The sequence below is a fragment of the Megascapheus bottae genome, unplaced genomic scaffold (genome assembly GCF_031878675.1).
Source record: "Megascapheus bottae isolate mThoBot1 unplaced genomic scaffold, mThoBot2.hap1 H_1, whole genome shotgun sequence".
Lineage (NCBI taxonomy): Eukaryota > Metazoa > Chordata > Mammalia > Rodentia > Geomyidae > Megascapheus > Megascapheus bottae.
In genome coordinates, this window is record NW_028327858.1 from 1,153,301 (window position 1) to 1,180,630 (window position 27,330).

The window sequence follows — 27,330 nt, forward strand, 5'->3', positions numbered from 1 at the left end:
TAATTACATGGCACCTAGAGGATGCTTGATACTTTCAAATGGGTGTGGCCATCTGTTGTGGACCCTGCAGGGCCTGATAGGAACATGTTGTGTAGTTTGAAGAAGGGACTCCGGTTGTGAATGGACATGAAGTCAAAGGGGTAGCAGATCATGGAGGGCTCAGTATGGCCTGCAAGAGAAAAATCGCAGTTGGGCACGGTGGCTCATGACTGTAATCCTAGCTACCCAGGAGGCTGAGATCTGAGGATTGCGGTTCAAAGCCAGCCGAGGCACTAAAGAAAAGTCTGTAAGACTCTTATCTCCAATTAATCACCAGAAAACCAGAAGTGATACTGTGGCTCAAGGGGTAGAATGGGAGCCTTGAGCTGAAGAGCTCAGGGACAATGGCCAGGCCAAGGGGTAGGGCAGTAGTCTTGAGCTGATGAGCTCAGGGACAGCACCCAGGCCCAGAGTTCAAGTCCCACCACTGACCAAAAAACAAAAAAAGAAAGAAAAAAAACTACATTAGAGAAATATCATTCTTAAGTTTCTAAGTATTTCTCCCAAATAGTTTACAAATTCTCGTGTTTTCCTATTTCCCCTTAGCATGCTGGACAGGTCATATACCTTCTTTGCTTGTTTCCTCATTGAAAAAAAAAATTAAGAGTAAAAGACCTAATTGATATACAAGTGTAACATAAAAATTCAGCAAATTCTAGCCATTATTAGTGTGCCTGTAACAACGAACATGTGGCAATCAGTACTCGGCTTGCTTAGTAAGTATACACTGAGTGGATGAAGTGAACTAGTACAGTCAAGTGATGTCACTATCCTGAGGGGATTCTTCACCACATGTTAGGGATAGCACAGGCTGATGGGAAATCCTGAGGCTTGATAGTTTGGAAGTACAAGTAATTTCCGAGTTCCCCTAGGAGCAAGTACTATTTAAATTACATGCACGCACTTCGGTGACCTCATATTCCTCATTCACATTCTTGTTAATAGATTTCTGATTTATATAAGAGCCTTGAACAAAAAGAACATAAGATCCAGCAGCTAGCAGACACTGTGAAGAAATTTGAAAAAGAATTCAAGCAGTTTACACAGTTGTTTGGCAAAAATGGAAGCGTCCTCTCAAATATCCAGGTGAGATGGTTTTTCTTTTAACTTTTAAAATGGAAACATATAAAGAATACCACTGCCTATATTCAATATTGTCAATATTTTACCCATTTACTCTAGCATTGGTCCCCCTCCACTCTCCTCTTCACCTCTTGAAAGAAGAGATAGAGATGAGAGAGAGAGAGAGAGAGAGAGAGACAGAGACAGAGAGACAGACAGACAGACAGACAAGAGAAAGAGAGACAGAGAGAGAGAGAATGTTGTATGTTATCCAAGCTATTGAATTATTGAATATATTATGGCCCTTTATCTCTGTATATTTCAGTATGTAAGTCCTAAAGTTCATCTCTTGTAATACCCACATCTCCACAATACTTCCATAGAGTTTATGACAATTAACGTTTTAAATAACGTTTAATTAATTAAGTTTAATTAATGTTAGATAGATACATTGAAGACTGCTCTGCATTTTGTTTTGTTTTTTTTGCCAGGCCTGGGGCTTGAATGCAGGGCCTGGGCACTGTCCTTGGACACTTTTTGCTCAAGGCTAGTGCTCTGCCACTTGAGCCACAGTTCTGGTTCTGATTTTTTCTGAGTATGTGGTACCAGGGAATCAAACACAGGGCTTCATGCTTGCTAGGTGGGCATGCTAATCACTAGGCCACACTCCTGGCTCCTGCTCTGCATTTTATAGACAGTAAAACACAACAGTTAATTTCCTTGGGAAGAAAATGCTTGTTTGTTTGTTTTTTACCTTTTTTTTAAAGCTGTTGTACAAAGAAGTTTCAGTTCAACCCATTAGTTCATGAGAACAATGTATCTTGACCAGTGTTACCCCTTCCATCATTCAATATCACTCTTTCCCTTATTATCCCCATAAGAAAAATAAATACCACTAAAATATAGCCGAAGAAGTTACTTTTTTTTGCCAATTCTCCTGGGGCTTGAACTCAGGGTCCGGGCACTGTCCTTGGACACTTTTTGCTCAAGGCTAGTGCTCTGCCACTTGAGCCACAGTGCCAAAGAAGTTACTTTCTAAATCATAAATTGATTCCTAATGAATAAATGTCTATCATGATTATGAAATTTCTAATGAAAGGTTTTAAGACATATATTATTGGTGATAAATTTGAAAGTTGAATTATTCCAGAAAACTTAGGCCATATAATTTTCATACTTGGTCACACTTTTTTTGTGGGGGGGGGTGGTTGTGGGGCTTGAATTCTGGGCCTGGGTGCTGTCCCTGAACTCTTCAGCTTAAGGATAGTGCTCTACCATTTAAGCTACAGTGTCACTTCTGATTTTCTTGTGATTAATTGAAGATAAGAGTCTCATAGACTTCAGTGCCTAGACTGAATTTTTTTTTTAAAGTTGTGGAGCTTGAACTATGGGTTTGGGCACTGTCCCTGAACTCTTCAGCTCAAGGCAACTGCCTACCTCTGGACCTGGATGCTGTCCCTGAGTTCTTCAGCTCAAGGCTACCACCCTACCTCTTTGAGCCACAGCCCCACTTTTGGTTTTCTAGTGGTTAATTGGAGATATGAGTCTCTCAGTCTTTTGTGACCCGGCTGACTTTGAACTAGATCCTCAGATCTCAGTCTCCTGAGTAGCTAGGATTAGAGGTGCAAGCCACTGGTGCCCGGCTGGTCACACATTTTATATATACATATATAAGCACATATACATATTATACCTATATATGCAAATGTATGTACATATATACATTCATGCATAGGTATGTGTATCCAAAAAAAGAAATGCATCATTTGATACTATCCCAGTTCTGAATTTTTCTGTAGTATGACAGTAGAATTAAGGCACTAAGAGGAAGACAGGGGTTTATTTAATCTCTTTTGCCTAAGAGAGCAGGCCTACTCCAGGCCTTCTGTTTCACCTGCAATGTTCAAGCCAAAACAAATGGCTTGCTCCAATTCAATTGGTCTTCTAGCAGAGCAGGAAGCAAGTGGTAAGAAGAGAGAAGAAACAAGAGAACAGATGTGACAAGGTGAGTTAGGGAACCAAGAACAGAGAAATCTAAGGAGTATTCAGATAAATGAGATAGAGAAACATCAGATTTGGGATAGGAGTGGAGGAGAATGATGAGGGCCTTGTCTGAGCTGTCCCTACTGAGTTTTCTCTTCTGGACTAAGTATTTTTCATTTCACTAAGTAATTGTGAAATGTTTGAATTGAGAAAACTAATATCCGTATCTATCTGTCTATCTATCGATTCTTTTTTGGTCATGGGGCTTGAACTCTGGGCCTGAGTGCTATCTCTGAACTCTGCAATTCAAGGCCAGCACTCTACCACTTGAGCCACAGTGCCACTTCCGGTTTTCTGGTGCTTAATTGGAGATAAGAGTCTCACAGATTTTTCATCCCTGAGCTGACTTTGAACCACAATCCTTAGATCTCAGCCTCTTGAGTAGCTAGGATTACAGGTATGAGCCACCATCACCCAGCTATTATCTATATTTTGCCTATATTTTTATAATGTTGTGGTCCATCTTGTTCTGAAAGGTTCTTACCAGTCACATTGACAAGTCTGCATGGCTAGAAGCTCAAGTACGTCAATTGTTACACATAGTTAACCAGCAACACAATAAATTTGACCTGAAGCCTTTGATGGAAGCTGTTGATACAGTGAAACAGAAAATCACTCTCCTGGAAACCAATGATCAAAGATTAGGTATGTCTCATATTTGCCTTCTTCCAGTAACATGTTCATATGTTCGTGAATGACCAAACGCCTTGCCAGCCCTATCTCTCCAAGAGAAGCAATGTTTGATTCTGGTTATTTGTGAAAGAGCAGTGAGCTGGCTACTCAAGCAAACATGAGGGAGCACTAAATGGGGGTGTAAATAGACAGGAAATAGAAGCTAGGGAATTCCAAGAACAGAGAGGAGTGGGCTGATTTTTAAGGAGTGGAAAATGAGAAGCTAAGGAAGAGATGTGAAGGGATGACTGTTTTAGGTATGGAAAAATAAAAGAGGAACTATCTATTTAAAAAAGCCTTCTATTTAGAATGCTGTGGGCTCATACTAGGCAAACGCTCAGTGAGTTCTTGAACTGTGGCAAGCTCTGGTTATAGATTATACATTCCACTTTTATTTTCTTTTCTCTTTTTTGGCCAGTCCTGGGGCTTGAACTCTGGGCCTGGATGTTGTCTCTGAGCCTCTCTATGCTCAAGGCTAGTGCTCTATCTCTTGAGCCATGATTCCCTTCCAGCTTTTTCTGTTTGTGTGGTACTGAGGATTCAAACCAGGACTCCAGGCATGCTAGGCATGCTCTCTACCACTAAGCCACATTGCCAGCCCATACATTCCAGTTTTCTTGGTATCAGTTTACCAAGAATGTGATCATCACTGAGTTAATATTAATATAAGTGGCCCACCTGTGAACACTGAAGTCAGCTCATCTTTAGGATATCATGATTTTATTGGTTCTCTTCATGTTAGGACAACGTTTAAAGACAACTTATCAGGCCCCTGTTTCAGGCTCCTTTTGGTTTTTCCTTTGCAGTTGTTTTAGAAGGGGAGACAAACAAGCATGATGCGCACATTAATATTCATAAAGCACAGCTGAATAAAAATGAAGAGCGGTTTAAACTGCTGGAGGGTGCCTGCTATAATGGGAAGCTCATTTGGAAGGTGACAGATTACAAGCTGAAGAAGAGGGAGGCTGTGGATGGGCTCACGGTATCCATCTTCAGTCAGCCATTCTACACCAGCCGTTGTGGCTACCGGCTCTGTGCTAGAGCATATCTAAATGGAGATGGGTCTGGAAAGGGGACACACCTGTCCCTTTACTTTGTGGTGATGCGAGGAGAGTTTGACTCACTGTTACAGTGGCCATTCAGGCAGCGAGTGACCCTCATGCTCTTGGACCAGAGTGGCAAAAAGAACCACATTATGGAGACCTTCAAAGCCGACCCCAATAGCAGCAGCTTTAAAAGGCCTGATGGAGAGATGAACATTGCAACTGGTTGTCCCCGCTTCGTGGCTCACTCCACTTTGGAGAATGTCAAGAACACCTACATTAAAGATGACACTCTGTTCTTGAAAGTAGCTGTGGATCTCACTGACCTCGAGACTCTCTAATCACTGTTCATGGAGTCATAAGAAAACTTGTGGAGTCCAAAAGAATGAAGGAGAACACAACTGGTTATCTTATTAACATGGATGGACAGACACAATGTATTGTGTGTGTGTGTGTGTGTGTGTGTGTGTGCGTGCGCGCGCGTGTGCATGCTTGAATTCAGGGCCAGAGCTGTCTCTTAGCACTCTACCACTTGAGCCACACATCCACTTTTGGATAAGTCACATGGACTTTCCCACCCAGGCTGGCTTGGAACCCTGGTCCTCAGATCTCAGCTTCTTAAGTAACTGTGATTTCAGGTGTGAACCACCAGCACTCAGCTGTACATTTGCCTTTAGTATTTGAAGTTAGCTTAAAACTTCTGAAATACCATCTTCCCTTTACATTTTTATTATGCTTCGGTTTGAAATGTAAAATCCTCAGAGTATGTTATTTATATTTTCGTATCTCAGGTAATATGATTCATTTCTTGAAAATAAAGCCTGGGGCTTATCTCTTTTACTGTTGTTTAGTGAAGTGTCTCAGGCATTCCGTAGTACTGAATATTACTAAGAACAGAGTGCTATAGCAGAATTTACAGTTGAAATTGCTTTCATATCTTTTTTTTTTTTTTTTTTTTTTTTTTTGCCAGGCCTGGGCTTGAGCTCAGGGCGTGAGCCCTGTCCTTGGACTTTCTCAAGGCTAGAGCTCTACCACTTGAGCCTCAGCACCACTTCCGGCTTTTTTCTATATGTGGTACCGAGGAATCGAACCCGGGTCTTCATGCATGCTAGGCAAGCACTTTAACCACTAGGCCAAACTCCCGGCCCAGCTTTCATATCTTTTTGTTCGGCCTATTGATTCTGCACCTGACTATGAGCCCACAAAAGTCATTTTTTTTCAAAAGTAGGCTCTTCCAGTTAAGTAGTTCCCAATAAGTAGTTATAAGACAAATTCCCTATTTAGACCAGATTTCTTTGGTTAAATGCTAATTTGGAGGAATTAATACACCACTAAATATTTTCACAAAATTTATCAGTGGCTCAGGCCTGTAATCCTAGCTAGTCACGAGGCTGAGATCTGAAGATTGTGGTTTGAAGCCAGCCTGGGCAGGAAAGTCTATGAGACTCTTATCTCCAATTAACCACCAGAAAACTGGAAGTGGTGCTGTGGCTCAAATGGTAGAGCACTAGCCTTGAGCCCAAGCCCAAGCCCAGAGTTCAAGCCTCATGACCTCAAACAAACAAACAAAAAGCAACAACAAAAAAAAAAACCACGAATATGACTGCTGGTGAATTCTGGTACAGTTGATGGGTCAATGCATCACCTGAAACTTAGGACATATTGCTGTAGTCCACAAGGCTGTCTGGGAGCTCTATGTATTTGTTTACACTGTTTCTAATCATGTCCAAGATTACTCTTTGTATATTCCAGAGCAGATCAAATTGTTGTGAAAAATTTTAAGCAGTTGTAAAAAACACATTTTACTGTTAATGTCAAAATGTTGATTTTGCATTTTAACCCATTTCAGTGCATATAAAATATGTCATGATATGGTTTGCTTAGAAGTTTAGACTGTTTGCCTCACTAATTATTATAGAAAAGAAGTTTTAAAAACTCTTTTTTAGGGCCGGGAGTTTGGCCTAGTGGTAGAGTACTTGCCTAGCATGCATGAAGACCCAGGTTCGATTCCTCGGTGCCACATATGTAGCAAAAAACCAGAAGTGGTGCTGTGGCTCAAGTGGTAGAGCCCTAGCCTTGAGCAAGTCCAGAGACAGTGCTCAGGCCCTGATCCCAAGCCCAGGACTGGCAAAAAAGAAACAACAACAACAACAAAAAAAAAACCTCTTTTTTATAAAATAAAACTGTTTTTTTTTTTAATTGGCTCACACCTATATTACTAACTAATCCGGAGGTTGAGATCTGAGAACTGAGGTTCAGAGCCAGCCTGGGCAGAAAAGTCCTAAGAACTGTAGCTCCAACCAGCAAAAAGCTGGAAGTAGAAGTATGACTCAAGGAGTTAGAGTGCCCTCTGTGAGTAGAAAAGAAATGGAGCAAGAATACAAAACCAGTACCAGAAAACAAAACAAAATCCCCTTGGATCCACAAAAACTATTATCCCATGAGCTGTCGTTGTTGTTCTAATATTTAAATGTTCAAATATTTAAATATGTATCTCCATTTTGATCCCTTAGCCTCCCTGTGGCTCTACCACCCATAGGATAAAATTCAGCACAAGGTTCTTCATGGCTCTCTTACCTCCAGCTTTAATATTTGTCAAATGATATGAGTTTAGTATTGGTACATCAAGCTGTGACATTTCACTCATCATGTGCACAAGCCTATCTGGAATACTTTCACCTCCCGCTTTGCCTGGGGAATTTCTGCCCTTTATCACAATGCCTGGACCTCACCTCCTCTGGAATGCCTTCCCAAACTAGTTCTCACCTTGTACTCCAAACTTCCACCTTTTACTAAGCTAAAAGAAAAGGTCTTACTGTGCTCTGTTTTTTCACTCAGTTGCTGTATTTCCCCCCCCCACACACACCCCACCAACACAAGAAAACAGTTGCTAATTATTTATTTGCAAGGTTCTGAGTTAATTTCAAATAGATATTATTCCAGTCATAAGATTTATAATCTGTGGCTCAAACATAATAAAGAAAAATCAGGGGCCGGGAACATAGCTTAGTGGTAGAGTGCTTGCCTAACATGCACAAAGCCCTGGGTTCCATTCCTCAGCATCACATACATAGAAAAAGCCGAAAGTGGCGCTGTGGCTCAAGTGGCAGAGCACTAGCCTTGAGCAAAAAGTGTCCAAGGACAATGCCCTGAGTTCAAGCCCCAGGAATGTCAAAAAAACAAAAAAGAAAGAAAAGAAAAATCAGTGTCCCCAGCCTCTACCTGAGAATTTGCCTTTCAGCTTCTCTGCCTGACCCCTAGAAAAAAAAGTCTTTCAGACCAGTTCCAGATGTTTTTGATGCAAAATCAAGAGAGTACTCAGAAAACATCCGAAGAACCCCCAGGGGCGAGATATGTGGAGTGAATAAACTAAACAGATCCACCTAAGGATTGGGGGAAATTAAGGAAAAGAGAAAAAGAAATCTGAAACTCGGAGCTTCTGGGAATTGTGACTCAGAGCTTCTGGTTGCTTTTACTTCTAAGAGGGTGGCAGTGAAAACTCAAATACAGGGTCTGTGAGTGTGGCCAAATGGTAGAGTGTTTGCCTAGCATTGCACAAAGCCCTGGGTTTGATTCCTTGGTACCACATACACACAAAAAGCTGAAAGTGGTGCTGTGGCTCAAGTGGTACTCTTTCGAGATTCTATTAAAAAAAAAATAACTATTAACCACCAGTAAACTGAAAATGGCCCTGTGGCTCAAAGTGGTAGAACACTAGCCTTGAGCTGAATAGCTCAGGGACAGTGCCCAGGCCCAGAGTACAAACCCCACGATGGACCTCCCTCCAAAATTCCAATAGACTGTATAAGGACAAATAAAGAATTTTAATGTTAAGAATACTATATACAATTTTATAGCAATAGATCTGAAAATTACTTTCCTCAGAAAGAAAAGAAAAAAAACTGACATTTTAATTACTGAAAACTACAACTTGATCTGTCTTTACGACCTGAAACGTGGATCAATCACATATTTTTAGCTATTTAAGGTAACATAAAAATAAGTTATCTGTCTGAGTCATTTGAGACCCAACACAGTCTGATATCGAAACCAGACAAGAGTCAGGTGCCTGTGCCTTTAATCCTAGCTACTTAGAAGGCAAAGGTAGGAAGGAAGAGTGTGGTCAGAGACCAGCCCAGTAGCCTATCTGGTAAACAAAGTCAATTTAAAAGAAATAAAAGGACCTGGACACTGATGGCTCAAGCTACTCCGAAGGCTGAGATCTAAGGAGCACAGTTCAAAGCCAGCTCGGACAGGAAGGCCCATGAGACTCTTATCTTCAATTAAGCATACATACAGACAGGCAGGCAGGCAGGCAGGCAGGCAGGCAGGCAGGCAGGCGGGCGGTTGGGGAGGAAGACGGGCAGGCGGGCAGGCAGACAGGCAGGCAGGCAGGCAGGCAGACACACACACACACACACACACACACACACACACACACACACACACACACACACACACACACACACACACACACACAGTGGAAGTGGAGCTATAGCAGAGCACTAGCCTTGAGCAAAAGGGACAGCACTCTGGCCTTGATTTCAAGCCCCAAGACTGGCAAACACACAAAGACAAGAAATCCAGTTTATGAATATAGACACACAAATCCTAAAATTCACAGCAAAACTGCATCCAGCAATGCACTCCAAGAATACCAAAACTGTTAAAGTTAATTCATCAATAGAAAAAAAATATTTCTACAGAATAAGAGAAAAATTCTAACATCTTAAAGACGGATAATGATGGGGCTGGGAAGGTGGCTTAGTAGTAGAGAGCTTGCCTAGCGTGCATGAAGCCCTGGGTTCGATTCTTCAGTACCACATACACAGAAAAAGCCAGAAGAGGCGCTGTGCAATGGAAGTGACTTCTGCAAGGGAAGAAATCACTCGTCCCGGACTGGGGTGTGGGGAAGGAGGGGACGGGGAGAGCTGAAACCGGTATTTGCTGGTGAATTCTTACCTACGAAACCAGAGGGGCTGTCAAGCGATTGGGCGAAGTAACCGGATGGATCAATCCCCCAAATCCACACTAGGCTATGGTACAATAACAGGGAGAACTCTCCTGGGGGAGAGGCGACCCTCTAGAAAACAGATGCGCGAAATGTCACCAAAACCATCGCAGCAGTTCCCCTGACCAGGAAGGGCGACTTGAATTAACAGCTCTGACACTGGTTCTCGAGATCTGGGTCAATTCAATTTCCTTAAGTATGGAGTTGCCAACATTTCCCGGGGGAAATCTTGGCCGTCTGACGACCATCAGTCGCCGATGTTGCCTTAAGTTTTTAAGCCGTGTGTGGGACGAGCGTGGCGGAGCCGTTTCCGGAAGTCCGAGCCGGAAGACTTCCGCCCTCACTCGAAGCCCAAAGAGCCTTGTATTTCCGCCCGTGTGGGAGGTGTGGAAGACCACTTCCGGTATTGGTTTTTCCTTGTAGCACAACCGGAAGTTCCGCCCAGCAGCCAAGCGCAGTCGTCAGTGTAACCCAAGGATAACTTATTCCCGGACTTTTATCGAGTACTGAAGGTTGAAGACCTCTCTGCAGGTGTAAGTTAGGTGAGGTAGGTAAATTCGTTATACCTTTTAAAAAGTCATTTCTGTGTATTCAACTAATATTTTATTAGTGACAGATACAGTGCTTAAACCTGCTCTGATCCCTCCAGCCAAACTTTGGACGTTGAAAACAAGTAAAGACTGCTTAGCCCAGCAGATGAGTGCCATGACTTACGTCCATATTGGGGGGGGGGGGCAGGGAAAGGCTTTGGAGAATAAATTTCTAAAGAACATGGAGGGGTTGGAAATGTGGTTTAGTGGTAGGGTGCTTGCCTGGTGTGCATGAAACCCTGGGTTGGAGTCCTCAGTACCACGTAAACGGAAAAAAGCACTGAACCACTGCCTAAACCTCAGATCAAATCATAGGCCCTTTTCTATGATGATTCTTTGCTCCCAGTGGCAAACACATCTTGGATTACTGAAAAATAGAATTTCTCTGGGTTTAGTGTGTGCTGAGGGACTCAGAATAACTCCTTTCTGATCCCAGAAGCTTTATGTGATTTGATTTCAGTTAATCTCTACAACAGTGTAATGCAGATACTACTTAACTGGAAAAAAAAAAAAAAAACAAAACAAAAAACCCAGAAACTGAACCATTGAAGTCCTGGGCCAAGATGTGCAGGTTCCCTACTTCTGTCTGAAGCTGGGATAGGAAGTAAGACTGTGCCATCTGTAGACTAAGACTCTGGTCCTGCCAAGAGCACCCTGGACAAGCCTAAGGAGAGGGTTGCCCTTGTCGGGGAACCCCCATCCTGTTCTGTGTAAGCAGGACCTGCACAGGCCTTCCATGACCACCAGGGGGACACCAAGGCCTCTGAAGATAAGAGCAGACAGTTCCCAAGTCCAGCTTGTGTCTGACAGTAGCATTAAATCACAGATAAGACCTAAGAATGTGTCACCTGTGACCACACTCTTTTGCTTCTTTTTCAGGAGAAAATGTTCTGTGACATAATACAAAAAGGAAAGAGTCCTGAACAGCCCATCCCCAGCTAACAACTGTATCTGCTGTATGCCAGCTTTCTTAATACATATCTGTCTCCTGTTCCCTCACTCTCTTTCACACAGTACCTTATGAATGTCTGGAACCAATATCAGATAATTAACATCATGTACAATGGTGTTCTTTTTTTTTTTTTTTTGCCAATCCTGGGGCTTGAAATCAGGGTCTGAGCACTGTCCTTGGGCTTTCTCAAGGCTAGCACTTTACCACTTGAGTCACAGCACCACTTCCGGCTTTTTCTATGTATGTGGTACCAAGGGATGGAACCCAGGTCTTTGTGCATGCTAGGCAAGCACTCTTACCACTAGGCCAAAGTCTCGGCCACCATGGTGTTCTTGTAGGCTTCTTTACAGGTTGCATTTCATCTCATCTCCAAGCTGTGCCTTGGAATCACTAAGGCAATGACAAACATCTATGACCAATATCTGTGTGCTAAACAGCCTTATAACCATTTGTCTCTGACATAAGTTCATATAAAGCCATGGGAATCATTCCAAAGGGCATTCATCTCTTATTGAAATTCATCCCTTCAGCCGTGTGGTATATTCACATAGACAAATGGCCAACACAGGATCTCCTGAGGTCCCCAGAAAGTACACATAGAGTAAAAACTAATGGGAAGGGTGTCAGTCATGGGTTGTGAATTCAGAGCCTGGACACTGTCCCTGAGCTCTTTTGCTCAAGGCTAGTGCTCTACCACTTTGATCTACACCACCACTTCCAGTTTTCTGGAGTTTAATTGGAGATAAGAGTCCACAGAGCCAGGTGTGGTGGCTCACATCTGTAATCTTAGCTAGTCTGGAGGCTGAGATCTGAGGATCAAGGTTCAAAGCCAGCCCAGGCACAAAAGGACCTGAGACTCTTATCTCCAATTAACCTCTAGAAAACAGTAGTGGGGACATGCTCAAGGGTAGGGTGGTAGCCTTGAGCTGAAGCGCTCAGGGATAACACCCAAGCTGACCCACAAAAAAAGAAAAAGAAAAAAGAGCCTAAAGATTTTCCATCCAATCCTCAGCTCTCAGTCTCCTGAGTAAGTAGGATTACAGATATGAGCCACCAGCGCCTGGCCAGATAGAGTAATTTAAAGCCGTGAATGCCTGCTGTGGCTACAAAATGAAGTCACTTGAAAAACTTTTGTAAGAAAAAAAAAATGGAGCCAAAAGCATAGCCTAGTGGTAGAGTGCTTGCCTAGCATACATGAAGTCCTGCGTTCGATTCCCTGGTGCCACATACATAGAAAAAGCCAGAAGTGGTGCTGTGGCTCAAGTGGTAGAGCACTAAATTTGCGAAAGACCAAGGATGGTGCTCAGGTCCTGAGTTCAAGCCCCAGTACTGGCAAAGAAAGAAAGAGAAAGAAAAGGAAAGAAAGAAAGAAAGAAAGAAAGAAAGAAAGAAAGAAAGAAAGAAAGAAAGAAAGGAAAAGAAAAGAGAGAGAGAAATTATGCCACTTCCAGAGTGTCTGATTTAACAGGACTGAGAATGTAGCCTGCTCAGGCTAGTGCTCCTAGAATGATGATCTAATATGCAGCCAAACTTGGGAATTACAGGGCTGAAAGATTGGGGATAGTAGACTTAAGAGCAGTGGTTAGGAAGCCAAGCACAGAGGGTAGGGTATAGCAATGGTAAAGCACTTGTGTAGTTTGTACAAGAAACTGGGTTCACAAAAGAGCCAGACCTGAATACTCCAGCAAAAGAAAGCTGAAGTGCTTTTTCATATATTCAATCAGCTTCTGGTTATATAATTGAAGGGAAGACAGACAAACATAAGATCTTAGATTTGAGAGTTTCTTTAGAGTTTGCAAAGCATTTGATCTTCTTTTAATCTCAGTGCATGACTGGAAGGTAATTAGATAGATCAGGAACAGGTGCCTCAGAAAAGCAAGTAGTTTGCAGAGATGTAAGGCGCATTTTGTAAGGTCCATAATTCAAGATGTTCAGTAGCCCCCATTTCAAGCAACCTTACATGCACTGTTCAGCTTTCTTTCCTCTGATGAAGAGCAAAATCTACTCAGGGGTAAAAGGAAATTTTTTTAAGAGAAGATGGAGTGGCAAAGCAAAAATTCTAATGAACAATTAGTGTATACAATAGTACATACATAAATCAGTAGTCCTATTATATTGCTATAGATGGGGACATGACACCATCAAGAAACTTCTTTGAGCCAGGGGCTCACATCTGATGAGGCTAAGATCTTGAGGACTGTGGTTCAAAGCCAGTCCAGGCAGGAAAGTCCATGAGACTCAGCTTCAGTTGTCCATGAAAAAGCTAGAATAACTTGAAGTGTTACTCAAGTTTTACTCAAGGATAGCCCTCTGATGTCACTGTCCACATCTACAACAATATAATAGGGCTGACTTATTTGGGAAAAGACCTATTTCTTCCTTCCTTTTGCACCTGAGAGCAACTTCTTTGTCTGATGGCTGCATCTCCTCTCTACTAAGGAGATCCAAGCCTCAATTCTGCATGCTTTTGTCATTAACTTTGGAGCCTGGTCACACAATGAGAGCCTAGCAGAGGTTTCTGGTTCCAGTCAGTGTCAGAAGTGATTTCCTGATGTCCAGTCCAGCACTCAGCCTGGGCAAAGAGGAATCTTGATCCTGGAATGCTTACCCCCTCCTAAGGCTTCCTCCCCCAACGGCAGCAGCACCAGCAAACTCCAGCATGGTCAGGCAACTGAGTTTTGAGGCTCTGCCTTTAGGTTCAGCAAGAGAACTGTAAGTAGAATACAGTAGAGCATAATAAAATGTTCAAGAAAACATTGCAACCGTACTTGGTCTGTGAATACCTTTCACAGTTTAAACTTTACAACGTTTATATAAGCTTGTATAAAAAAGGATCGTTTGGGGCCAGGAGTTTGGCCTAGTGGTAGAGTGCTTGCCTAGCATGCACGAAGACCTGGGTTCAACATACATAGAAAAAAGCTGAAGTGCTGCTGTGGCTCAAGTGGTAGAGCTCTAGCCTTGAGAAAGTCCAAGGACAGTGCTCAGGCCCTGAGCTCAAGCCCAGGACTGACCAAAAAAAAAAAAAGATCATTTTGCTGCTTTTGGCTTGAATATCATTTTCATGTTTTTTTTTAATTTTTAGATTCCAAACTTACTTGCTATTAGAATGCAAATTTAATACAATATGTAATACAATTCATAAAAGAGACATGTCAATTTTTTTAACAAACAAGTCAAGCTGTTAAAGTAATTTCAAAATAAATTTTGAAGTTAACATTGGATCCTGTGAAAATTAGGACATAGCCTGAGACTGAATGACCTCAAATAGCCCTCTACATGAGGAAGCATTCTTTGGGAGGAGAGTTAGGGGATATCATATAGTACTAGGTATGGCTAGGCACAGAAGGTATGGTAGAAATCAGAGGGCTAGTCTGCAGGCCTTGAAGCTTAGTCTGGCAGGCGAGGTGTGGTGATGTAATACACAACAGACCTCCACAGCTGGCCCCCTCTAGTGAGAAGCTACCTAGGTGGCAATGCCAAGCTAGGGATGCATGAGCTGAGTGAGGAGACTGGATCTGGCCCTATCATAGCCCAGGGTTCAAGGGCTCAGGGACAGAGACTGTTTCTACAGGAGCAACCTCTGGCTGGAGATCTGGCCCTGTGTGGACCCCGGTTCTTCATTCTCTAGCTGAAGCTTCGAGGGATGCTCTCTGTGGGCCCAGAGAGGGGGCGGGAGTCCTGACCTTGGTGAAGACTTGCTGAGGAGGAGAGGTGGCTGGAAGCCTGGTGTGCCCTCGCACCCTCTCGAATCTCTGATCTCTGCTCAGCAGACTTGCAACCCACAGAGGAGGATGGGCGGGGACAGCTATTCCATCGTCCTGCGGGGCCTTGGGAGGGGCCACCTCTGGGGTGTCCGGGCTGGGGATGCGTGGGGAGGTTCCAGAACTGGTGGCTGACCAGCCAGCCCTGGGGGCCTCCCCGCGGGTCAGTCGGCCTGGGGTGTCCGGAACTCGGGCATGCTCCAGGTGCGGGGTGGCGGCGGCGCCACGCGCTCCACGTCCTCGGAGATGGTCCTGATGTGGCTGGCGAAGGGGGAGATGCGCGCGCGCGTCTTGAAGGAGGGCAGGCTGCCCCGGGGCCGCAGGCTCCACTGGCGGGTCAGCCTGTGGGCCTCCTCCTCCTGCCTCATCCTCTCCAGCACCTCCTGCAGCACGGTGCGGAAGAGCCGGGACACCTCCTGCACCTCGGGCTCCCGCTCGGCCAGCAGCTGCCTGAACCTGGGCAGAAGGAAGGGCGTGTCTGCGGCGGGACCCCTGCAGGCCACGTGGCCTGACCCCCCCACACACACACACACCTGCCTGCAAGCCACTGGCCTGCCACACACACACACACACACACACACACACACACACACACACACACACACACACACCCCGAAGGAATGAGTGCTAGAGTATTCAAGGGGTTCCACTGCCATAACCTGGGTAAACCCTCCCCCCCCACTGCCCTGGGTAAGCTCTCTGAAATACAAATCTGATTATGTCACTGCCCCAGGCTACTCATCAGGCAGCTCCAAGTCCCCTCCTAGGGTGGGAGCTGTCTAACCACGCACACAGGATCCCCTGCCCCTTGCCACCGAGCCCAGGAAGGATCACATGGAGCTACAGGCCTGGGAGGCATCTGGGCCTTCTGGTTCCCAAGCTTTACCTTTGCTTAAAAAGGCTTTGCTTAGAGTTCAAGCAAATCCTTCCTTCCTTCTTCCCTCCTTCCCTCTCTCTCTCTTTCTCTCTACTTTCTTTAGCTGACCCTGCAGTTTGAATTCAAGGCCTCAGTCACTTTGCTTGCTTGCTTCGTGGGATAGTACCCTATCACTTGAGCCCTACCTCCAGCCTAGACTTTTGCTTGTTATTTTGGAGACGGAGTCTCAAGGACTTTTCTTCCTGAATTGGCCTTTAGCATCAGTCTCCTTCAAGATTACAGGCATGAGCCACAGGTACCAGGCTTATCATCAGGAAGTCATTTAATACTTGGTTTCCTCTGCCCTACAGACAGCCAGAACTCCATAAACTTTTATCTTCAGAACATTGCAATAATCAAGTTCTGAATGCACAGTGTCCAAGCTGTCCCCGCTGCCCTCCCCAACTACTGTAGAAACTGGTATGAAAAAGGATAATTGCTTCTCTCAGAAGGTAATACTGAAGATGAACTGATGAAGGAGACAGTTGTTGAAACCCAAAAGTCTAGAAAGTTCAAAAGCCTTGGATCCTGCCAGCCATACCTAGCACCTCTCTCCAGTGCTGCCAAGAGCCGCCTCTGACTTCTTGCAGAAGCTCTGGGCCTGACCTGGCATTCCTGTTCCTCTTCCTGTCTTGTTCCTTCTAACAGAGATCATACAGGTCTTAGGTTCCAATCTCGGAGCCCCAGGCCCATGCCACTGCAGCCACCCTCCCTAGAGTCAGCAGCCTAGCAGCCGGTGCCCACAGTGCCAGGGCTTACCTGAGGATGGCAGGCCCACAGTAGGATGGGTGGATCTTGGCACAGACATCCTCTAGCTGCAGCCTCTCCCCGGGGCTGAGGTCGTAGGTGAGCCGGGGTGTGCTGGCCAGCCAGCTGTAGTCCACGCCGGTGCAGATCTTCCTGACGGTATTATTGCGCTCCCTTTTCTGCCTCTCTGCCTCTCGCATCTGCCCAGCCAGCTCCATCATGAGTGTCTCCAGAACCATCTCAGCTGGGCTCCGGGATGACAGCCGGGGAGGGGCCTCGCTCCGGAGCCATGGGATGAGAGACATGGCCTCTCCAGACAGCACAGAGGGGAGTCTTCCCCAGGTCCCTCCGTCGGTTACACAAGAACCCAAGACAGGAGAGTTGGGGTCCAGATGACAAGACTTGCTATGTGGTCCAGTGGTGGTGTGACCCCCTGTGGGTCACTTAGCCTCTCCAGACAAGTACTTTTGGTTCTACAAGACAACAGAGGACTGTTGGGAGAAGTCATTGTGAATAAACCACATATACGGTGAGAATCCCGTAGAAGTAATGTGTGTGTGTGTGTGACACTTTCTCTGATCCTCCTCATCACTTCTCACTTAATTCTGACTACTTCAGCCACAGGCTCCTCTTGCAGAGCTGTGGTGGGTTTTTACTAAGCCCTGGAGAGCAGCGTCCCTGTGTGCTTTCACATGTGTGCGCATAAACGATGCTTCACAAATGAATCAATGATAAAGGATGTTGGGGAAGTTAGGCTTTATCAGAGTAATGTCAGATCCATACTGTCCTAAGAGTTCCATGTCTGTACCATGCTGATAGATATTCATATGGACTCAACTTCCTTCAATCTCCTTACCCACAGCACCCCCTCCTTTACGATCTCCCTGCCCCTTGCTGGTCCTTTCCTAGTCACCCCCCCCACACACACACACTTATTTTCCCAGTCCTGGGCTAGAACTCAAGGCTGGGGCACTGTCTCTGACCTTCTTTTGCTCAAGGCTAGAACTCTACCACTTAAGCCACAGTGCCACTTCTGGCTTTTTCTGTGTATGTGGTACTAAGGAATCAAATCCAGGACTTTGTGCACGCTAGGTGAGCACTCTACAACTAAGCCACATTCCCAGCCCTAGTAGCTCCCTTTGATAGTCATGCTACATTGCCATTCCTACTGTCATTGTCATTGTCATCATTATCAGATGAATGTATACCCTTTTGAAATACCTTAAAAATTACATTTTTTTTTTTTTTTGCCAGTCCTGGGCTTGAGCTCAGGGCCTGAGCACTGTCCTTGGACTTTCTCAAGGCTAGAGCTCTACCACTTGAGCCTTAGCACCACTTCCGGCTTTTTTCTATGTATGTGGTACCGGGGAATCGAACCTGAGTCTTCATGCATGCTAGCCAAGCACTTTAACCACTAGGCCAAACTCCCGGCCTAAAAATTACATTTATAAACAAGTTACATGTATGCAAATGTCTAAGAATTTATAAATTGCAAAAAAGTTAATAACATTGCACTCACAAGCTGATATATTGAATTGTCAACTCCTTTGTAGAACTACTTAAAGATAATTTTTTTTAAAATTAGCTGGGCTAGGGGCCGGGAGTTTGGCCTAGTGGTTAAAGTGTTTGCCTAGCATGCATGAAGACCCGGGTTCGATTCCTCGGTACCACATACATAGAAGAAAGCCAGAAGTGGTGCTGAAGCTCAAGTGGTAGAGCTTAGCCTTGAGAAAGTCCAAGGACAGTGCTCAGGCCCTGAGCTCAAGCCCAGGACTGGCAAAAAATAAAGAAATAAATATAAATAAATAAATAAATAAAAACTCTTAAAAAAAATTAGCTGGGCTGGATGTGGTAGCTCATGCCTGTGATCCTACCTACTCAGGAGGCTGAGATCTGAGGATCAAGGTTCAAAAAATGGGAAGTGGGGCTTGACTCGGGTAGGGTGTTAACCTTGAGCTGAAGAGCTCTGGGACAGAGCCCAGGTGAGTTCAAGCCCCATGCCCCACCAAAAAAAAAAAATAGCTGGGCACAGTGGCTCACACCTGTAATTCTAGCTACTCAGGAATCTGAGATCTGAGGATCGAGATTCAAAACCAGCCTGAGCACTAAAGACCCTAAGACTCTTATCTCCAATTAACCACCTGAAAACCAGAAGTGGTGCTGAGGCTCAAGGGGTAGGGTGGTAGCTTTGAGCTAAAGCTCAGCTCCCAGGCTCAGAGTTCAATCTCCACAGCCAACAGAATTAATTTAAAAATTTTAAATACTTAAATAAAAATAAATTCTCTTTCCTTCCTTGCAAGTATACATTCCTAACACCTTAGAGGATCAAATTCACACTGAGAACTCTCAGCCTTCTTCTTCCAACCCCCTCATTTTGTCTATTCCTACGGCTCAGAGGCCCTGCAAACATGCCTGATAACACCCCACCTTTCCACTTGGGTGAATGAAGCCAGGTGAATGAAATGCGGCCTCGTGGGGTCCCTCTTCTCTGGAACACGCTTCATTGGAGGACAATGGCTGGTAGGGGTGCACTGAGTCTTGAGTGCTGGAGGCTCAAAGCTTCTCAGACCCAGATGAGCCCAGGTGGTGGGTTCCATGGAAAGGGGAAAGGTGTTCTGAACTTCCTTCTCCCCACCCTACCCCTGACTGGCCAGGATCAAGGCTTCGATAGAGACAAGGCTTCTGATGGTGCTATTTCTGTCTCTCATGCCAGCTGCTCCCTCAGGAGGCTATTAGGCAGGTCTGATTAAGTTCTTAAGGGCACAGAAGGGAGGGAAGGAGGGACAGAGGGACAGAGGGAAAGCAAGGACAAGAGAAGCATGCAGGCCAGCCTTCCAGACTCCAGAATTGGCTGCTTTATCTCCAGTCCCAGAATCTGATGCCAAACTATGTGCCATTTGTCAACAGCAAGAGTGACCTTCCCTGGGCACTTGGCACAGTTAGGCTCTGCCCCACCCTTACTCTGAAGGTACCACGTGTGAGAGCCCAACTCCTTTGTGTAAACTTCAGGTCACTGGAACTCCAGCTGACCAGTGTGGACTCAGCCATGCCATGGTGACCTCGGAGCCTGCCTAATGGAGTCCTGCTTCCTTTCAGCCAGTGGTACTTAGAGCTTGCCTCTGATGAATTACCATAGATTGAATCTTTGTTTAAAAATAGTAGGACCTGGCGCCGGGAGTTTGGCCTAGTGGTAGAGTGCTTGCCTTGCATGAATGAAGACCGGGGTTCAATTCCTCGGTACCACATACATAGAAAAAAGCTGGAAGTGGTGCTGAGGCTCAAGTGTTAGAGCTCTAGCCTTGAGAAAGTCCAAGGACAGTGCTCAGGCCCTGAGCTGAAGCCCAGGACTGGCCAAAAAAATAGGACCGGTTCGGGAATTTGGCCTAGTGGTAGAGTGCTTGCCTAGCATGCACAAAGGCCCAGGTTTAATTCCTTGGTACCACATACATAGAAAAAAGCTGGAAGTGATGCTGTGGCTCAAGTGGTAGAGCATTAGCCTTGAGAAAAGTCCAAAGACAGTGTTAAGGCCATGAGTTCAAGCCCCACGACTGGCAAAAAAAAAAAAAAAGTTAAAAAAAATAGTAGGACCAGGGCAGGGAGTTTGGCCTAGTGGTAGAGGGCTTGCCAAGCATATACGAAGACCCGGGTTTGATTCCTCAGTTCCACATACATAATAAAAAGCTGAAAATGGTGGTAGATCTCTAGCCTTGAGAAAGCCCAAGGACAGTGCTTAGGCCCTGAGTACAGGCCCCAGGACACACACACACACACACACACACACACACACACACACTCTATCTATCTATCTATCTATCTATCTATCTATCTATCTATCTATCTATCTATCTATCGTAGGACCAACTACCAGAAGCTCATGCCTGTAATCCTAGCTACTCAGAAGACTGAGATCTGAGAATCACCATTCCAAGTAAGACCAGGCAGGAAAGCCCTTGAGACTCTTACCTCCACTAAACTGTCAACAAAGCAGGAAGTAGAGGTCTGGCTCAAATGGTAGAACTAACCTTGCACAAAAAGATCAGGAAGCCCAAAGGAACAAAAGGTGCATGGTATCCTTAATATGTGGCTATTAGATCCAAACAGTACAAGAGCTATGACTGAATATTTGCATACCCAACGCTATGAACATGGTATTGGAAATATAAATATAGACATAAAAATGTATGACTCTATAGACATAATGTTTTATTACATAAACTAATATGTATCTATGATATACAAACCCTTAGCCTAATTTTAATTATGTTCTAAAATCTAGTGCCAGTGATTGTATATAGAGATTCCCTTCTTGAATACTTGTTTGTTAAACACGTCATTTGAAATATGATGTAAAAATCAATGTTAATAAATTCTTCAAAAAAGATTACAATATAAACAATAAATTCCTATTCTATGTTAAAAAAAAAAAGAAGACGATCGGGGACAGCACCCAGGCCCTGCTTTCAAACAAACAAAACAAGACAAAATAAATCAGGACTGTTGGGAAAATTTGCATAGGACCGGATGTTAGGGATGACTGTTAATTTTCTTAGCTATAAAAATAGCACGAAGAAGCCAGTGCTGACGGCTTTCACCTATAATCCTGGCCTTTCAGGACACTAAAATCTTATCCTTGTCTCCAGTTAACCGCCAAAAATCCAAAAGTGGAGCTGTAGCTAGCCTTGAACACCACAGAGAGTCTCAGGGACAGAGCCCAGGCCCTGAGTTCAAGCTCCAGGACTGGCAAAAAAAAAAAAAAAAAAAAAAAAAGCTGTAGTGCAGTGGAGCTGATTTTTAATCTACTGGACTTCACTTTAGTTCACTTGCAACATTCTTCTAGGCACCAAAAGCAAAGCTTACTGCAAGCTTGACCTCAGCTCTGCTCCTGACCTTTCTCAGCCCTGTGCACTGGTTGAAGCATGGAGAGCTGAGCCTCCTCCTTGGAGAGAAGGCTCTTATGGTGGAGTCTCAGGCTAGCCCAGAGGATAGTAAAAGCCTTTCAGGTGCCACCTGCGCCCCTCGATAGTACTCTCCTAAGACCTTCCTCTCATTCTACATGTCCCGCCTCCTGCCCCTCTCCCTCTTCATTATCCCTCTCCCCTTACCCCACTGAGGCTTCTCTCCAGCTTATTTCTGAACATCCCTGAGGACACTGCGTTTTCCATCACTCCCTGAGAGTCACAACTACCAGCTGTGGCTCATTAGCAATGCAAGAAAAACTATCCATCGCCTCCAAGGTTAAGAGGCAAGAGGAGTCTCTGGTCCCCGGCAGATAGGATGGGGAGCAGGGATTCTCAGTGGTAAGAACAATGTGGGAACAAGATCAACACCTCCTTGCAGGAGAAAGGAGGGTGCCCACAGCTTCTAGTGGGCTCCAGGCCCTATACCAGTGCCCTGGCAGCCAGTGAGAGAGGCAGTCCTTGGTTCAAGAGATGCTGAGATGTTTCTCAGCCCAAACAGAGCCGCACCCAAGGGGCTATAGCCCTAGCTTGTCCACTGCTGCAGCTGAGCCATCTGCAGGCCAAGAGAGGCACTACCCCTGGTCACCCTTAGAGCCTGTGGGCATAGAAAAGCACCTGCCACAAGCTGTCTCAGAGCCCAGGCCCGTTGGGTCTAGGTAGAGATTCTGCAGAAGGTACATACTGGAAATGCTCCCTTCAGATCTTCTTCAAATCCCTGCTGTGTTTTGTTCCCAAGGCTCAAGGTTCCTGGATGGATGGATGGATGGATGGATAGACAAACTAGGGGTACTCAGTCCTCCTTGTACAGAAGTAGAAGTGAACCCAGGAAGAACAAGTTCTCACACCCAAGTGAGTCTAGTAGCTAAGGCTGTTCTCCAAGAAACTCTACCCTCATTTGAAGGTCACAATCAGACTTTCCTGCCAAGTGCAATCATCTCCCTGGAGCTTCACCATGTACCAACCTGCCCAGGATAGCCTCTCAGGGCCTCAAAGATGGCTGAGGGGACAGGGGCCCACCTGTCACTCATGTATCGTGTCCCTCAACCTGACTCTGTGTATTGGACTTACAGATACTAAAGCTGCGGTTCTCAAATCACACACACACACACACACACACACACACACACACACACACACACACACACACAGACCCTTGTCGGTGTCTTCTCCATAAAAGCCAAAGTGAGAATTGTGGACCTGGCTTCCTCCAAAGGCTTGGTGACACTGAGAATCCAGTAGCTATGGTTCACCAGGGCAAGAGCTGGTCCTGAGGATACTGCATGAGTCCACTCATCCATAACAGACGACAGCAGAAGGTGCCTCTCCTGACTCCCTGGGCTCTGATGCCAGCCTGTTATGCGGCTCTCACGCTGCCTTCCCATGCAAAGCCACCCCTCCTAGCTTGCTACTACCATCCCAACCTTGGCTTTAACTCTTTCCCTTTTATTTTTCTGCTGGTTCTGAGGCTTGAATTCGGGGCCTGAGTACTGGCCCTGAGCTTTTTGGCTCAATGCTCATGTTCTATCACTTCAGCCACAGCTCCACTTCGGGCTTTTGATGATTACTTGAACATAGAGTCTCGGGGACTTTCCTGCCCAGGGTAACTTTGAACCACGAGTTCTGAGTAGCTAGGATTACTGGCATGAGCCACCAAGCAATGGGCACAACTGCTTTCTGAACTGGCCTCTTCTGATGGTGTGAGCCACCAACACCTGGTATGGCTTTGGCTCCTATGTGTGCAGCACGGCTGTGGCTGGTGTCTGTAGGTAAGCCCTCTCTCTCGGGGAGACTCCCTCTTACCTGTTTTCCTGAGGCCAGCCTCTGCCAGGGCCATACTGGAAGTGTTGCTCTTTGCTTCCCAGTCTGGGAGAGAAGGATCTGACTTTTCAAGGAAAAGCAGAAAGTTGGGCAGTCTGGGGTAGGTGTGGGCAGGCAGGGAGAGCTACATCTGTAGCCTGCCTCTTCGAGCTTCTTGCTTTCTCACTCCAAGAAGTATTGCCTGAGAAAATAGCGCAGGAGGAAGGCTTTAGCAGGGCTGCTGTTTGTGGAGTGTGGCTGTCCCAGGAGACTCAAGCCACGCTCCCTTGCTGACGTGGAGAAGTGCCAGCTGTGGTTGCCAGGGAGACCCACCTAAGCCTCTTTACTCACAGCCGTATTATCTGATGACCCAACACCGATGCCTGAGAGGACCAGTGTGCAGGAGCACCCCGTGGCATTCTGCCTCCTTCCTCCTCCAGCCAGCACAGCACGCTGTGTAGGGCAGATTGGGTGGGGGTGAGAGAGCCCAGGCTGTGCCAGCTATTGCCAGACGCTTCCAGCTGCCTGAGGCAGGCTCCTGAATGAGATTCTCCTCTTCCCATTTACTCTCCCTAACAAGAAGGGGACCTGCTAGGAGTGGGGCCTGGGAAGATGCAGCCTTACCTTTGAAGATGTATCTCAACCTTTCCCTTCCCTTAACCCTTTCCCATCTTCCTCCCTAAGGATGGAAATTCCTCCTTCCCTCAAGAACCCACAGATTGTGGGTTTGAGGACTTTGGGGAAGCGTTAGTGAATGACAGAAGGTCCTACTCTCATCCTCTACCTCCTACCTCTCTGTGCACTGTTTTGGCTGTGGGTCACAGGTGGGCTAACCTGTGCCTCACAGCCATGGGATAGCACAGAAACAGGCACGATGTTCTGTGGGGGAATGGCATCACACTGCACTACATAGATCTTAAGTGACACTGTGCTAAGTGACAAAGTGACTTGGGGTGTATCTGGTTTTGATTGTGCTGAGAATGGAGCTGAAAGAAGAGGCAAGAAGCAAGAGGGCTTGGGCTGCCCACCTGCCTGTGCATTAACTTTCCTCCTGAAGCCCAGGTGTGCTCGCTCTGGGTGGGAGTCCTCCACCTCCCTTCCTCTGGCATTCAGTACTCGGGGGTCTGAAGTCAAGAGCTGGATCACACACTTCTCTTGACAAGTTCACAGCACAACTGTCCGAGAGACTGCCATCTCTTAGGGGTGAGAGATCTGCACACATGGGGAAGCCAAGGCTCCCCTCCCCTGACCCGTGGTGCTCAGGGATCCTGCACCCCGGGAGACTAAGGCCAGAGGGACCTGCGACAGATGACCAGGGCTTGCCACAGAGCCACCCACTGTGCAGGAAGAGATTCCAATGGACAGTCCAGATGCTTCGATGTGCCTTCCCCCTGTTTCCGCACATCTTCACTTTTAGCATAGAGAAAAACGCACGTGTGCACCACAGCTCCCTTTTCTGAGTGCTGTGAGCAGCCCAGGACATCTGCGGAACTGAGAATTCTCTGCTGACCCTCCAGTGCACCTATTTGTGCAGTGGTCAGGCTCTGGGGAGGCGCAGGCACACTTGAGATCACCCAGGGCGGCTGCTCAGAACACTCCGCTGTGCTCTCCACACCCTGCCACCATCCCCAAGGGTCACCTGAGCTGGTGGTAAACATAGCAACAAGGATCCCAGGTCCTCATTACTGTCTGCTTCATTCTCCACTCAGACATCTCCCCTTCCCCAGGAGAGGTCTTCTCTTGGTGACTGGTACCTTGAAATGATGTGTTTCTCAAATTTCTTGTGTATGCCTGGCTCACTTTCCCCTGGTTTCTTACTGAATGAACAGATTACCTTCCCACCCCTTCCCTTCCCTCAACCTCTCCTCCCGTCTGTATTCTCCCTCCCAGTCATTGCCAATGAAATCCTTAGCATTTAAGCACACACACACACACACACACACACACACACACACACACACACACACACACACACACACACAGGCCATTTACCTTGGCAGTCATCTTCAATCATGCTGACCACAATGCCAACATTTCTGCCCTGGGTTTAATGCATCCCCCCCCCCTCCAATTTGAATCCTCTTTTTCACTGCCCCATGAACTCCTGCAAAATCTGCCACTTTTAAAAAAAAAATTTTGCAACAATCACTCTATGTCTTTCATTTACAGTGAAGTACTTCAAACAGATGTCAGACACATAATCCTTAAATTCTTTACTCCTGTACCGGCCAGGGAAATGGGTGTTATGACAGTGTCTCTTCCACAGGAGGGAAGCTTTGGCTCTCAGGTAATCCAGGGCAGCGTCTGGAGTGGGATTCAGGTCGGGTAGCCTGGGTTGCCCTAACCATCCTAAGGGGCAGGCGAGCCTGGCTGTCCCGTTGAGGTGTGGCCTGCGTGTGGAGCAGGCGCTGCTGGGCCTCCCCTGGAGGAACTGGAGGATGGCCTTCGTGTCCTCGCATTGTGAGCGTCAGCGACACCTGGCGGTGGGGAGTGGAAGGACCGCTGAGCTCGGTGAACCTCCGCCTGGGCGGGGCGCAGGGCGGCCTGGGCGGGGCGCAGGGAGCGGCAGGCAGCCGGCCGGCCTGGGCGGGGCGCAGGGCGGCCTGGGCGGGGCGCAGGCCGCGAGCAGCGCGCGGCAGCCAGGTGTGCAAGCCTGCTTCTTGTTTCCTTTGCCCCGGAGCCTGGAAACCTGCGCTGGCGTGGCGGAGCCGTGGGCTTCGTTTCAGGATCGCTCGTGTGTGTCCGTCCTGGGCCGCGAACTCAGGGCCTGGGCTCTGTCTCGGGGCTCTCCCCACCCCCAACTTTTTCTCAAGGTCATCACTCTGCCGCTTGAGCCACAGCCGTCCAGACCAGCCACCGCTTCGAGACCCCACGCCAGTCTCACCTCGGCTGACCCCGGCGTCCTTCCCGCCAACACGGGGACCCACGCCCTGCAAGGAAGCCGGGCGGTGCGGTGACATTAACCATTAACCGCTGGATGGACGGGCGGGCCCACGGGAGGCTCGCGGGAGCTGGCCCGCCCCAGACCTCACCGAGCACCGGGCCCGCAGCTCCCCGCCCAGGGACGCCCACCCCGGCGACGGCTGCGAGGCTCACTCCCGAGAGCAGCCAGGCCAGCCAGGCTGGGGCACTGCCTTCTCAAAGCCATAAACAGCTCTCTTTCTTCCTCTTCTTCCTTCTCCTCCTCCTCCTGCTCTCCCCCCACACACACTTCTCTCTGCACTGACGTGTCTGGTTTCAAAAGAGGTTATTCTGGGAGCTAAGGTCAAGAGGTAGAGAAGGTCAGCCCCTAGCCCTGCAATACCTGGAAAACATCAGATAAATACATTGACAAGAAGCAGTTCACAATACACTGTTAACCCTTCCTCCTTCCTTCCCTGGTGAGTCAGAGAGACAGAAGTGGGTATCAGTACAGCAACTGGGCCTTGGGTATGGGCAGACAGGATAAGAGAACACTTAAATGAAGCTTTTGCTGGGCTCTGTAAGCTAAAAAGTCCTCCAAGTGTGTGTCTAGGCTCTTTGATCTGAGCTATTCTCTGCTGCTATATCTATCTATCTAATTGTGTCAGTCCTGGGGCTTTTACTCAGTGTCTAGTTGCTGTCCCTCAGGAGCCTTTGGTTCCGAATGCCTTTTGGCACTCTACCAGTTGACTGAGCCACAGTTTCACGTCTGGCTTTTTGGTGGTTAACTGGACTTTTCCTGCTCAGGCTGACTTTGAACCTTGATCCTCAGATCTCA

At 46.6% G+C, this 27,330-nt stretch overlaps 2 protein-coding genes across 3 annotated transcripts in view; one reads left to right on the forward strand and one right to left on the reverse strand.

The window, feature by feature from the left end:
* LOC150038967 (TNF receptor-associated factor 5) overlaps positions 1-5,807 on the forward strand; it is a 45,792-nt gene extending 39,985 nt beyond the window's left edge. For both annotated transcript variants that reach the window (XM_090328168.1, XM_090328169.1), the window contains 3 exons: positions 985-1,125; positions 3,621-3,789; positions 4,623-5,807. In XM_090328168.1, the coding sequence (XP_090184294.1) occupies positions 985-1,125; positions 3,621-3,789; positions 4,623-5,200 (888 nt within the window). In that variant the 3' untranslated portion in view covers positions 5,201-5,807. The remainder of the gene's footprint in view (positions 1-984; positions 1,126-3,620; positions 3,790-4,622) is intronic.
* A 9,530-nt stretch (positions 5,808-15,337) lies between these two features.
* LOC150038970 (protein RD3) lies at positions 15,338-17,147 on the reverse strand. The gene is made up of 2 exons (XM_090328116.1): positions 16,849-17,147; positions 15,338-15,629 (listed from the first exon to the last, which is right to left on the reverse strand). The coding sequence occupies exons 1-2, from the start codon at positions 17,139-17,141 to the stop codon at positions 15,338-15,340; spliced, it is 585 nt and encodes a 194-aa protein (XP_090184242.1). The 5' UTR covers positions 17,142-17,147.
* Between the last annotated feature and the right edge of the window lie 10,183 nt (positions 17,148-27,330).